This window comes from Danaus plexippus, chromosome 14, assembly GCF_018135715.1.
Source record: "Danaus plexippus chromosome 14, MEX_DaPlex, whole genome shotgun sequence".
Classification (NCBI taxonomy): Eukaryota; Metazoa; Arthropoda; class Insecta; order Lepidoptera; family Nymphalidae; genus Danaus; species Danaus plexippus.
Genome location: NC_083546.1, coordinates 7,629,299 through 7,643,650, shown reverse-complemented (window position 1 = coordinate 7,643,650; position 14,352 = coordinate 7,629,299). Strand labels below are relative to the sequence as shown.

Sequence of the window (14,352 nt, the reverse complement as noted above, 5' to 3'; positions counted from 1 at the left end):
ATATGTGTACCCTTGCTCTGGATGTAGGAGCGGTACTCGAGGGGCACGTCGTATCTCAGCACCAGAGTGCACTGAGGAACGTCCAGTCCTTCCTCCACCACACTGGTCGCGATCAGACAGTTCAGATCGCTGGAAACAATAGACATTCAATGAGTATGACCTGGTGAGGGGTAAGAAGCGAGTGGAATACAAACATACATATATATAACAGACTCACTGACAGGTTTATATATAGATAGATAACATTAACAGGATCCCCTCAGATTAAGAAAACTATTACCGACCGCATCTATATAAGGAGTTCGTTTAGAGCTGACGCCCTGTTGTGTGGCGCTCGGCGGAAACGGAACTCGGGGCACGAGCGCCATTTCGTTTTGTTATTTAATGTACGGTTGTAATTTGCTTATCGTTTGATTTGTTAGTTAAAAACGTTTCTTTTTAAACAATTTCACTTCTGACGATAAAAATATATATTCGTGTGAACTCACCCGTTCTTGAACTTCAGTAGTGCTTGTTCGCTGATCTTCTTGTTATAGTGCTGCTCCCTGGTGGAGCAGAGCGGCGATATATTGAAGCCCACTATGAAGTCGTGCTTCAGGAAGCCGAACTCTTCGTCGTTTACCTCCGCGACGTCCTTCAGTAGGTTGTACAGGATCTTGGCTGTGAACCGCTGCTGGGTCAGGATCAACCCACAGAGGGCGTTCCTCTCCTGATTCACCTTGAGCGCTGTAAACGGGCATTTTGAGATTTTAATATCGAAGCATCTTTAGCGTTTTCGCGTGACCCTGACTAGCTCCCCGGCCACCAGCGACCTCTATCGCATGGTAAGGGACACGTCGCGGAGCTCACCTCGCCTGACGGGGGGCCGCGGGTTGTATTCTTTCAATATATTCAGCAGTTGGACGGTCTTCTCCGATGAGTGTCGTATAATTTTTTCGTAACCGCTCTCATTTTTCATTGAATCCAAGAGAACGGAGCGAGCTCTGAACACACCATAACAATATTATCATTAGTATATTTTATTTTTAGTGATCAACATATTTATCATGCACTTCTTAATATTTTTGTTCAAAACGTGTGAGCGTTGAGCCGCATGTGAGTCAGGATTCCGAAGCGTTAAAGTTTCGGTTACAGTGTACTAAGTACTATTCGGGTTAGTGTGACTCACTCGACCGCTGCCGTTATGGTGACGGTGTACAAGAGTTCCTCGACCTGACTGGAGGCCCACCGCTTCCTTCTCTCGAGGGCCACGATGTTCGCCAGGAGCCCTAGGGCTCCAACGTACACTCCCAGATCACAAATAGACAATATCATGGACTCAATCATGTTCTTCACAGCTTTTATTATCTGCAGGATTAAATATGGACAGAGGAATAAGTAAAAACAAGAAGGGCTGTGACAGCTTATACAAGATGAGGTCGGATGTTATCGCAGAATAAATATATATATATATATAATGAACCACATCCCAGGACAATTTTATGGCTCCCAAATGTTCCTAAAATGGCTAGTAATTAATTTGTCATTTTTACCATATTATTAAGTAAATAATATTTTTCTGCTACATGGCAAGAACATCTCATGAGAGCTGCTGAACAGGATACAACCAGCTAGTACAAGTGACACTACAATACAGAGATCGACCGACACGAAAATAAATTTGCAGGGTCCTGAACTGCTCTTGCAAAGAAAAATCATTAATGCTGAAAAATTTTGACGACACTGCAAATAAGGCCTCAGTATCTTAAAATCCTAGCCACAGTTAGCTGGTTAGTTAGTGTGAGTTGGCGCAAGCTAGAAATATCTTCGGTGTAATGAGTTCTAAGACTGTCGCGAGCATTCATTTAAATGAGACTAATATTATTCGGATTACTACGCGTTATTTCATTTATTTATTTTTTCAAAAACTACACACTGCCGACGTTTGGGTCACTTGCAGCGGCCGCGAGCCCGGACGGACGAGGTCAGGACGCGCGGTGATCCGGAAATATTAGTTTCATTTAAATATCTTCGCCGCGGCTTCGGAGACCAACCTTCTTGGGATCCCCGGTGATGTCTCGCTGGTGAGGTTCCAACTCGATGTCGTGTTTCTGAACGGTGTTCGGCAGTTCGAACTGCAGCACTATCTGTTGGAGTCGCCTCAACAAGTCCACTGCTTCAGAGGCCGCGGGAGTCGCCGAGGGGCGGCGGTAGTATAGTAATTGTTCTCTGGGATTCGTTGAATACCTGTGTGTACATGTCGGTGAGATTAATGGTTCTGAGCGTCACTGAACACTGTTATTTAATACGAATGAAAATATGTGTGGACTTTTTTTTAAATGTCGGAATAATCGATAAAATCTAAAGATTATTTAAATGGCGATTAATAAGTACTTTTATGTAATTTTTAGAATTAAGCAATTATTGTGTTGATCTGAAAGATGTGTCAAAGATAGATTGAGAAAGATTCGGAGAGGCTTGGCCGAGTGCAGAAGACTTCTTTAATATATTCCATTAATTCCTAATCGGTATGTCTTACATGGCGACCTCTCCCATGTCGTCGGCCGTGGCTATGGAAGCCTGGAAGGTTGTCTCCAGGTGCCGGATAGTTTCTTGTATCTTATTCAACTTCACGTTACTATTCAGCAGTGTCGCTGTCAGACCTGCACCGTGAGACGCATCATTACATTACTTATTCTCTTCATGTGCATTTAAATGAGACGAGACATTTAAGACGTACATTTCGGTGGGTGGCAAAGTTAATTAAGATACTATCGTCTAACCTGGCTGATCACACTTGCCCTAAAGTAACTGAAACTTCCGATGTAATATGAGATGGTGAAATTCACAAAAAAATCAGTAAAGAGATACCCATGATCCTACTCTACAGTCACTAATGAAATAAAGCTAGCGAAAACTGCTCTTTACCTAGAACTCTGGGTTGTTCGTTCTTGGGGCAGTTGAGAAAGTGCTTCATGATGAGTCTCATAGGATGGTCCTCGACTCCGTGATGACACTCATCGAAAATCAGAAGACTGATGTCCTTGAGCTGGAGGTACTGGTGCGTCAGCATGTCGCTTAGGATCTGACACGTCATCACTATCACCTGGAATACAAGTACCACAGACCTACATACAGACTGCTGTATCCATATTGATCCTGTTTAGTTTTGTAATTCAGACACATTTAAGTAACATTTTGGTCAGAATCACTGAAACCTTGTCGTACTTTGGAGGGGAATAGAATTTTTTTTTAGGTAGGTACCTGATATTTGGAAAGTTCACTGTCCCACTGCGCCTTATTCCAATAATCGACGTTGTCTTCACCGCTAAAACCGGCCACTCCGTGCACAGGACATGATCGTTCAATAGTTTTTTTCTGTTATTAGAAATTAAAAATTCTTATTTCTATGACCACACGGTCGATTTTTTTCAATAAAAATCTCGCAGCTGTTACGAAATTAACTTGTACACGGTTTGTTTTGTTAGATGCAGACAATAATTAGCAACAGAGTCCAATATATTAAACAATAGTGCAATTAACTGTCTTAGTGGAATAGTTGCAGCATTCGGCAAAACAATAGTTTATTAACCAGTTTAAAGTTATTATTTAGTTAAATATAATAATAAAGATTAAAATAAAACGAAACGCAGGTAACTTTTACACAGAAGATAATGCGAAAACAAAAGGAATTGTTATAAAAATAGCTCCTGTTCCAAGCAGTTGGATCAAGGAAAATGAAAATTGACACGTAACTGTACCGATAAGCCAAAATTTTTATAAATTCGTAAATCGTCTATTATTATGACATTAATCGTGAACAAACCTGTTGAGCCACTAAGGGCACAGTGTTGACAAGAAAAAAACATCTCTTCCCGCCGAAACCCCAGGGCTTCTGCAATGTATCTCTCAGCCTCTTTATCAAACTTATCGCAATGTGAGTTTTACCCGAACCTATATGCAAATTATAATTTTATTTCACTTTTAAAAGGATTTTTAAAAAAAATCAATACTATAATAACTTTTCTGCATGCAACTTACCTGTCGGAAGAAAAATTATTGTATTTTTTTTAACTGCAATTTCTTCTAACTGCGTTTGATACAATCTTGGAAGGATCTCGTCGTCGGTCGCATCCATTTTATCATGTGGTCTAAAAAAATAATATTGAACAATTAAATTCATTATTCACTGTAGCTCCAAACTATTTTTTTGTCTATTTGGTGCATGGTCTCGCTCTTCTGTTTAAACTACAATCAAACCAGGGTGAGTGATGACCTAATGGACCGGGACTTTTAGCCCTCATCGAGCTTACAGTAGAAATAAGTCTCACTTATACAAGACTATAAAAATATGGAAATTATCATACAAGATGCAACAAAATAGTGTTTGTGAGGTCATTACATAACAATTTAGCGAAATAATAGCTAAACATAATTATTTAACCTAAAAACATAATTTTATAACATTTACTTGAGATATTTTATTAATTTCTTTTGTGATGCTGTTTGTAATCTGTGAGTGTACTTTTCAAGTTCATTAATTCTATTGATTATGGTTGGATCAAACGCCGTATTTTTATAAAATTTTTGAAGTGTCTCTAATGCCTTCAAAGCCTCTTGTTTACTTGGTACTTTCTCCAACTCTCTATCCAAAATGTGTGATTTGCCGGCTTTATTTTCACTGTCCATTCCGTCATCACACCAGATCACACAGTTTTGGACATTATCGTCTCTGGTGTACTTTCTGAAGGTAGTTACGTCTTCGCCCATCTGCACCAAGTCTTTGGAGACTGGCGTTGATACATTGAGAGTGATGTCGGGGAATAAGCACTTTTCAACGTCTGAAAACTCAGAGAGCCGCCTTCTCTTGATACTTCCCTGGCCCTCTGACCACTGACATATATTTATAATTTTACGGTAGGCCGATTCTGTTAACCTAGACTCACTCGTTATTTGCTTTCCTATTTCCCGGATTCAAGACCACTCACAATTTTTAGTTTGTCACTTAAAGAGAAATTGTTTAGTTTACGTTTAGACATTCTGAGTAAGGATAGGAACGTTCGGTTCGGGAGCTGGTTGTGAACTGACTGAAATAAGCTCCACAGAGAAGTCGGTGCCCAAAGGTTTTTGGATAAAACGAGTTCTTCTAATTAGGATCATAAAAGACTCTCATTAAGAGATTAGCAAACAATAGACGTTCCTAAAAATAGAGTTAACAATAACGAGCGCACCTTTGGTGATTAGTAAATAATGCAATTTCCTAAAACTATACAAATTAGTAACAGAAGCATCTTTGTTTTGAATTAAATAGGACTCCCTGGAAATATAAGAATGAGACATCAATAGCGAAAGTGTGACTCGTTCGACTATCGCTTATAGAGATAGGTACCTCGAGTTATCAACATCACGTATAAGCGTTTAGGTCTGAAGGATTACTGTTATTTAACCGGGTTTCACATTTCTCACTCATAGCCAAATGACGGGGACTGGTCGATACTTTCATAAATTGATGATAAATAAGACTTTTTATTCACAGCAAATTGTCTTAAGATATTCCATTTGTAAGCGATCTTCAGTCCGTACTTGTTCACATAATGATATCTAAGATTTTCTCGTGTTATTATTTATATGGAACTTGTGAAAAGTTTGCTGTAGAGGAACCGAAACCGAAACGTCGGGACCATGTATATATAACATAATAAAACAATACGTAGTATCCGAAGAACTAAGTTTAATTTGCGAAGAAATTAGTTTTAACTCAAGTTTAACTGTATTCCTGTCTAATGAGATCTAAGATTTTCGCGAGTATTCATTCATTGTGTTCCTGTCTCTCGAAAAAAATAGCTAGAATAAAGTTTATAAAGAGATCTAAGATTTTCGCGAATTTTATAAATTTAAATGAAACTAATATTTTTGGGATAAACTACGCGGATTTTTATTATTTTAAAAAGACGACGAGACGAGATCGTGCCCGTGATCACGGTTGCTGAAAAGTAACCGAAACGTCGGGATTATGTAGTTTTTAAATTTATTTAGTTTCATTTAAATAGTATAAAGATTGTAAATAGAAAAAAAATGATTGCTATTCTATTATATTCTGTACTTTATTTCATTAAGTGATATTTTAAACAGCGTATTATCACGCGAAACACATTCGAATGGTCGAAATAAAAACTCCGTAGAGATCTTCTATCCAACAGTTAGCGAATGTCACAAAACATTAGTCAGAGCTTATCTAAAACATAAACACGGCGAGTCATGATCCACTAGAGTGAGTATAAACACAATGGCTTTAAAAAGTGATTATGGACCTACAATGTATGTAAAAGGCATTCCGCATACAGAAAAATATTTTATTCACTTAATAAAAGTAGGAAATACAATATAATATATAATTTATTATCTATACAAGAGGAAAATAAGGATGTTTATAAAATAAAATACTGGCATAATATAACTTGTGTAGAACTTGTCTCAATGAAGACGTTATCAACATAAGACATACATCAATACAGAATATATATATGGTTTTATACATAGGAAAAATAGGTTTGTGTTGAGATGTAGCGAATAGATTATATTAACGAAACATACTTATTAATCATTATATAATATGTAACCTACTTTTGTACCTATTTAATGTACGATCTATTTGATATAAAGGCAGTACTACTCAGCAGTCTCGGCTTCATTCCTCTCTCAGGGCACCACATTACAGTGTTATACGTTTCGGAGCAGTGTCCTCAAACATCTTTCAATATAATATTATATGACAAAATGTATACATATTTATAAGTATTTGAATATGTACGTGTATATGTATAATTGCTCAAATCCCTCCCAAGGCAAAAAACAATCAATAAATTCCACAATATTCATTTAGTACACCATAATTACATTTGTAAGATAAACGCCATTACAAAATCAATTAAGTTAAAGAGAAACAGAATTCGGCAAAATGGACACAGAAAATATTTTCAGTCATTGTTATATTATTTAAACAAATATAAACAAAAAATAACTGCAGTGAAGGAAAGTAACATAGAGAAAGATTATCAATAAAAGCCTTTCCCTTAATGTGTGTATAAAATGCTGATTCAATACAACAATGGCTTCATAAATTTGATATTTAAAAAAAATAAACCAAACAGTCTCTATTCACAAACATAATTTCCACGTACGTACTTAAGTTAAGGAGTTACGTGTTTGTTTCTTATACACAGACCAACTTTATATTCTACAGATATACATACACTTTGAATGTTTATAATCTTATAAAATATTTTCTAAACAGTTATCTTAGACACTCTGAATTCTTAAATAATTTAAGTAAATCTTTTTTAATCATAATTATAATTTGCAAGTTACAACCAGTGCAATTGTTTAACTCTAAAGGTGTAATTATTGTGTCCATTAAAAAAAAAAACGAGAATACTTACTCCTTCAACTACATTCCTGACAGCTTTTGTGCGATTGTAAAAAGTAGAAAAAGTGTGATTAATATTCTGATTTCAAAAATTTCAAGTCTTAATAAGAGAAATAGTTTATATTTATAGAAGATTACGAAACTTACTAATGGCTTTATTTCAATGCTATAAATATCCTTTAAAATCCTTTCGCTCTATATATGTAAATTAAATTATAGTATGTAATAATTATTTAGCAATCATTGTTAGTCTTTTCAACCATGATCTTGTAAAAAATCTATGTCTATTCATTTTTCACAGTATAAATAATTATCAAATGGCTGTCGTTACTTGTTCTATTAATTGATATATATTATTTTTCTTTTAAAATTTAAATTAATTTTCTTTAAAGCGTTTTATTGTTTTGACAAAAAAATAACACTCATTTCAAACACTCTCCCTTACTTAAAGAAATAATTACTTTTTTACTTTTTCTATTATTTCATTTCACAATAATTTTTCTTTTTAACTTAGCCTTAAAGAAATGTATTTTGGATCACTTTTAATACACAAATCTTGTAAGCACCGTATTTATTGTTGTACTTTTATATACTTAATTGTTTTATTGACCACAACAAAACAAAAATATTAGGTATAAGGAAAGTATTTTATAATACTTACTGAATATAATCAGCTCGAAGTAAAACCTTTTTCTTTTACCCAAGAAAGTCAAAGCTCATAAAACTTTTTTAATATGTGAAAATTCTATAATTGCAAACAATATATTACAATAAGAGCATTGTAACTGCACTTATTTCTCATACACAATTGCTTTTATGCTTTATGCAAGTTGACGACCGGCGAACTGTCAAATACTGTTAAAACTTTTACACACGATCATTTATAGTTTCCTGAAAAATTTCACTCAAATCTAAAATATAAGTTACAAAAATAAAAGACTTATCCAATTAATTAATGTTTGGTATATATAAGAAAAATATTATGTTATCGTATCTGAATCTTTTAAAATCTTAACAATACATTACGAAAACCGTAAAGCGTTATTATTGTAATATTGGATTATATAATATATTGAAGCCAAGCACAATAAAACATATAAAAAATCAAAATTATGCTTTTGAGTAAAAAACTTCTATATTATTAATTTATAAAGAACTGTCGTGTATAGAACACTTATAAAATGAAATGTTGGGGAATCCCTTCATTTGTGTTGCTAGTGATAGACGAGGACGTGGTCCAATCAAATGTATCCACGTTATTCCTCTACGGCTTCATGGTTATAATTATAATCAAACATAATATCTATGTAAATTAAGTATTCTTATTCAAACTTTACAGTTATTTCAAATTTGTTTTGAACTTTATATTAAAAAATGTAAAATATTTAGAAATATTTCGATTATCTATACAGGAGTACTAGCTTTTATCCATACAGAAATAAACTTTGATAGTAAGTAGTTACTTTTTTCTATTTCCAAATACGCGATTTCACATCTACTATTCTGGCATATTTTTTCTCATATTAATTAAATAAATTTAAAAAGTATTAAAGTAAAAGTGGTAATAAGTTAATTTAAATTTATTTTATGATAATATTATCATACATAAGTTAATTATTTTTAATCTTTGATATTTTCGCGTAATGCAATACATTCAAGTATGTAGTAACAAATAACAATAATCATCATTCCTTCTTTAAGATAAACAGGCTACAACTAAACGATACAAATAGAAATAGCCAATAAAATGTTTCAAGCTGTTTTAGAAATTTGTGCTCAAAATTAGTTCATTATTAACTCAAAAACTAAACAATATGACCCTCTAATTATAAGATTTTATCAAATGTTATTTCATCATACAGTTTAATATATTATTGTGATTAGTTCACATTTAATATTATTTATTACTAAGGACGAGCAACCATATAGAGACTGATAAAATTAATAATATGTTTTTATTGACTCGTTCAAATGTTTCACCCTTTATATGATTCCATTTCTTTTTACATTATAATGTATTATGTTGTAATATTGAATACATATATGTATGTTTGAATTAGATTTTACAGTTCGTGTTCAATGTATTTTACTTATATTTGTTTGTTGTTCCTATATATTAAAGATAACATGCTTTTTTTAATTAATGGCATTATTATTTATTATGTTTAAGTAATTGTTATCACTGTTAAGAAAAAAAAATCTTTCCTGTTTATCAGAAAATAGATTTCTAATTTCATATAGCTACGACATATAGCTAAAGTCTAAACCATCGAAATGTTAATTGACATTTGACATTTACATTTAACGAAGTCCATTCGCAAAGGGTTTCGTAAAATAACCGAATATACATTATTTTAATTAATTTAATTGGTGACATACACCAGTAAGATACTTGTGTATAACATGTTTTCTTCAAACACAGCTAACTGTGTCAAAAGTCAGCATTTTTATTTGTTTCTTCTGCTTACATTATTTACAGTAGAAGTGACACCAGGAGGTAGTATAGACTATGTGTTGTAATGTTTTTATGTCTTCTATTGATTTTACTTTAATAAACACACGCTATATTATTGCAGCGAATGATTTGCACTTCTACGACGGTTCCTCAAACGCAGATATAATAGCCGGTGATGTGTTCTTTGAGATTCTGGATCCGCCAGAATTAAGCTATACGTATCGCATCAGACCGGCTAAGGACTTCGGTGCCCCCTTTGTTAGTGCAATATTATGATACTGTTTAATGTGTTAATCTCTGGTGTTATCATTTTTAATGTAATATATACCATTATAGAATAGCAGTGTCAGTTTTGAGAAGGCCCGCCTCGTCCCCACTATTCCTCTTCACAGTTGTTCAGATTTAATCAACCAAGATGACATCATTGGAAACATAGCACTGTCAGAGAGAGGGTAAGTTTTTCAACTATATTTTTTTATTTGTAACTTCAAGAAGAGGTTGTTTCACATCTAACACATAGTAGTACATACATATTGAAATAAAAAAAAATTTTGAATTAACTACATGGTTTGATCTTTAATGTTCTGTCAGATCTCAGGTACTGCCAATTCAAAATGTTGAATATAATGTAACAATAAAAGCTGAAGAAAAAATGTTTTATTCTATAGGTTATATACTTGTCAGGTCTTTATTATAGGTCAGATGATCCTGATAACGTCGGAGTACATATATAGTTTGAAATAATACACTTAAAACATCCGAATATAATAGTTTTATTTAAATGAATACTCACACAAATCTTTCAATCATAATGGAATTAGTAGGTCATTTATACAGGCGTGATGCCAATATGGGATTACGACAGATAGATGTATAGAATACTTAATACATTGACTTACCTTGGGTTCCTAATAACCTTAATGTTACAACCATAATTAAAAAAAAGTTAAGCAAGACTCCCGGCACCAGTCTCTTAGTCAAATACAACATTAATAATGTATTTATATACATCTGAATTATATCAAAGACTGTATTAAGATTTAAATGCGAGTTGATGAGTGAATTGCTTTCAAATGCCTTATTAACCCAGTGCTGAAGGAGGGTATTGTTTTTTGATTATGTGTATGCATGTTCATATATTTCTTGGTTAGTAGAAATCTAAATGTCGAGTTTTTTTTTATCTGCTGTCAATAAAATCATCTTAGTTTTGAAGAGACACTACTTACACCAAGACAAAAAAAAAAACAAGAATTTTTGACATAAAAATTTTGAAAAACAATATGATATCAAAATAAATTTAATGATGGTCAGGAATACATATTATTTGTATGTTTTATTTGAATCTGATTGTGAAATGGCAAAGGTAAATATATTACATCACATGTGACACTAATAATATACATAACAATTAAGTTGTTTTCAGTTTTTCAATAAAAATAAAGATGGCTGATATTAAGAGGCATTTTTTTTAGTTCACACTACTTGCATATCTACTACGCTATATAAATAAAGCCTATACTAATTTCGTTTAAAATCTTCACTTCCAATTACTGGAAGTATGTTAGTAATGTTTGCCTCATCATAATATTTTACTATTTCCAGGGAATGTTCGTTTGTGTTCAAAACATTTAAAGCTCAAGAGTCGGGGGCTAGAGCGATGATCATAACTGAATCCATTGACAGGTGGGATGAAGCCTTGGATCACCTCATAGAGATGGTTGATGATAAGTATGAATTCAATTATAAATTTTAATTAATTACGACAATTTCTTTTTTATTCTAGCTGTCATTAAAAATAGGACAGTTTCATAATCATGTGTATAACCTGTGATTTTGTTTGACAGCTCTAACTTTTTTTTTTATTTCTGTTATGGCTTCATTCGTATGGTTATCAACTTTTTTCTTTAAATATCAATTTAATATGTCATTAATATTCTCCTATACATGCTTTTCTAAATTTATCGTATTGTGACAATTATTTTCATGTGTTAAAAATATTTATTACTATAATTCGGATCAACACGAATAAAGTATCTGAAACACGTTTTGGTTAAACATTTGTTTAAAGAAATTAAAGCAAAAAGTCATCAGCCTTAGATATTTATTCAAAGTATACTTTTAATGGACAAATTTTGAAAAAGTAGTTATTTAATTCAGCTAATGTTTGCAATTGGATTTCATCCTATTTCTGGCCAAAAAAAACTCCGTATTTTCAATTTTAATAGTCGCTAAACAGTCGTGGCTCTAAAGAAAGCTGTCATAGACAAATCTACGTATTTTTTGTTTTTAAGCGCCCATAGTATTGAAACCTTGCTTTTAAAGTGGCGTATTATTATCGTAATTGCGCCAAAAAAAAAAGAAGCGAAGTAACTGTATTTATAATGTAATATATTGAAAGTACTAATTTCTACTTTTTTGTTTTATAACTAAAAATGTCGGGCCAAAAATTCCAAACCTATGATTCATGGTATGTATAATAAAATTCCAGAATGGATTTGGACGTTCACATCCCAGCTGGGTTCCTCCTCGGTAGAAGCGGGGCAGCCGTGCTGAGGACTTTGAGGAAGCTGCACAAACCTCATGCCATCGTCAACCTTCCCATCAACATGACACACATACCAATCAGTAGAATGAACCAACCTCCCTGGATACCCTGGTAGATCAGAAATATCAGTACAAACAAATGGCAGCAAAGTGAGCTATTATGTGGAGTCTGACACAAGCTCTTTAGTTACTTTGGTGGGATATAAATTGTTATTTAATGTATATATGTTTGTGTTTTGTGTTATTTGTTATATGCTTGACCTCTGATTGTTTTGTTTGTAATTTATAACAAAGGTGGTGTTTTAAGTTGAATCAGCTCTGTACTCTGTATATTAAAAGGATTTGAAACCATTTTGTTTTCAGAATATTTAAATTCCAACCTGTATTTCTTCTGTTCTTTTTTTTCAATTCACAAGCATTGATTCTATATTATTTTGCTTGTAGTACATGTTATGATATAACTATTTTTTTTTAGTTATACAGGTGACTACATTTATAATATTTTTTATATAGTTATTATCTGGTACAAATTATCGAACTCATTATAAATACTATTCACTACTATTTAAAAAAAATTGTTAAGACATCTAATATGAGTTGCATTTGGGTATTATTTAAATAATTTATTATTATGGGGAGATATTAAAATGAAATTCTTGGAAAGACAATTTATAATAACTTAACACCTTCATCACATCTGTTAATAATATATTTTTTTATGACAGTAAAGGCATTTAAAATTATTTTAAACCTAATCTGTTTAACACAGCTAACAATGTTACTAGAAGTTGAATGGTTTTAATTATTTTTCTCATAATTGCTTTGGCTTGTTGTAACAATGAAATGAAAATTTACAAAAAAAACTACATACAGATAAAACAATACCATAGTAGATTGTTTTTTGTAGATGAAAACACTTGAATAAGTATATTTAAATATGAGTATACAATACAAAAAAAAAATGTTAATACAGACTACAAGTTAATTTTATAAACAATATTTTACAACTTATTTTGTGATGACTTTATTTAGAGTTCAAAGAATTGTTTACCTCACCTTCATTACTAGTCAACGTAACAAGATATTAAGGAAATTAATTAAAAATTTATTACAAACATAATATAAATAATAAATTTAAGACATTTACATCGTTCTAATTGTTAATAAAAAAATGATTTTACAACTTTATACAATATAGATTATTAAACATTAAATACGATCGTCCAAGTCAACTGTAATGTGAATATAATGTTTTAGTTAGTTTGTGTGCTATTTATATATAAATAAATTAGTTTTGTGTATTATTTCAGTGTAATTAGTGCAAAAATTTAATTTCTTCGCACATCAGTGTACAATATAACTCCTATATTAAAGTCTAATAATATACCAATTAGATCATGTCTAGTCACAATTTTAAGTTCCCAAAAAAAACAATAAGATGACAATGAGACGTATATGTTTATAGATATTATAATAATTAGTTGCAGCTTCCATGTAAAACCTGTAATCTTTTTTGTATGTGATTATATCAAAATGGTAGTTTTTACTACAAGTTTTAGTGTAGGTAGTCTAATCTGGTTGTAAAAATATCACTCGTTTAAAATAATAGTTTTGAGTTCAGTATCTAGAATGTTCCATATTTATATAACATATTCATTATATACTTATATAACAAATACAATAAATAAATGACATTTTGATCTCAATTTGTTTTACTTAATAACTAGCTCCTTCCTACATCTCTCAATATTCGGTTAGGTTTGTTCAACTTTTGATGAACAAATTATATAGACCGTATAAATAGTGAAAGCGAGTAATAAATATTACTGATTTATATTAATATTGAATATAAAAAAGATTACGATACAAATTTTTATTACCAATATTACGTCCGCCATTTTGAAGTTACCGCACGAAATATGGCAGTTAGCAAGGTACTCGTACTCGT

General features: G+C 32.1%; 2 protein-coding genes across 3 annotated transcripts in view; one reads left to right on the top strand and one right to left on the bottom strand.

The window, feature by feature from the left end:
- The window catches only part of LOC116769871 (endoribonuclease Dicer), a 29,627-nt gene extending 21,401 nt beyond the window's left edge, over positions 1-8,226 (bottom strand). For both annotated transcript variants that reach the window (XM_032661079.2, XM_061522447.1), the window contains exons 1-11: positions 8,067-8,226; positions 4,021-4,130; positions 3,806-3,933; positions 3,244-3,357; positions 2,908-3,085; positions 2,519-2,642; positions 2,034-2,226; positions 1,169-1,347; positions 850-983; positions 489-726; positions 11-129 (exon numbers count right to left, since the gene is read on the bottom strand). In XM_032661079.2, coding sequence (XP_032516970.2) covers positions 11-129; positions 489-726; positions 850-983; positions 1,169-1,347; positions 2,034-2,226; positions 2,519-2,642; positions 2,908-3,085; positions 3,244-3,357; positions 3,806-3,933; positions 4,021-4,117 — 1,504 coding nt within the window. In that variant the 5' untranslated portion in view covers positions 4,118-4,130; positions 8,067-8,226. The remainder of the gene's footprint in view (positions 1-10; positions 130-488; positions 727-849; positions 984-1,168; positions 1,348-2,033; positions 2,227-2,518; positions 2,643-2,907; positions 3,086-3,243; positions 3,358-3,805; positions 3,934-4,020; positions 4,131-8,066) is intronic.
- Positions 8,227-9,680: 1,454 nt separating this feature from the next.
- On the top strand, positions 9,681-14,110 carry LOC116769639 (PRADC1-like protein). Its single transcript, XM_032660781.2, has 5 exons — positions 9,681-9,902; positions 9,982-10,118; positions 10,197-10,312; positions 11,463-11,588; positions 12,349-14,110. Exons 1-5 carry the CDS (start codon positions 9,809-9,811, stop codon positions 12,518-12,520), a joined length of 645 nt encoding a protein of 214 aa, XP_032516672.1. The 5' UTR covers positions 9,681-9,808; the 3' UTR covers positions 12,521-14,110.
- The last annotated feature ends 242 nt before the right edge of the window (positions 14,111-14,352 follow it).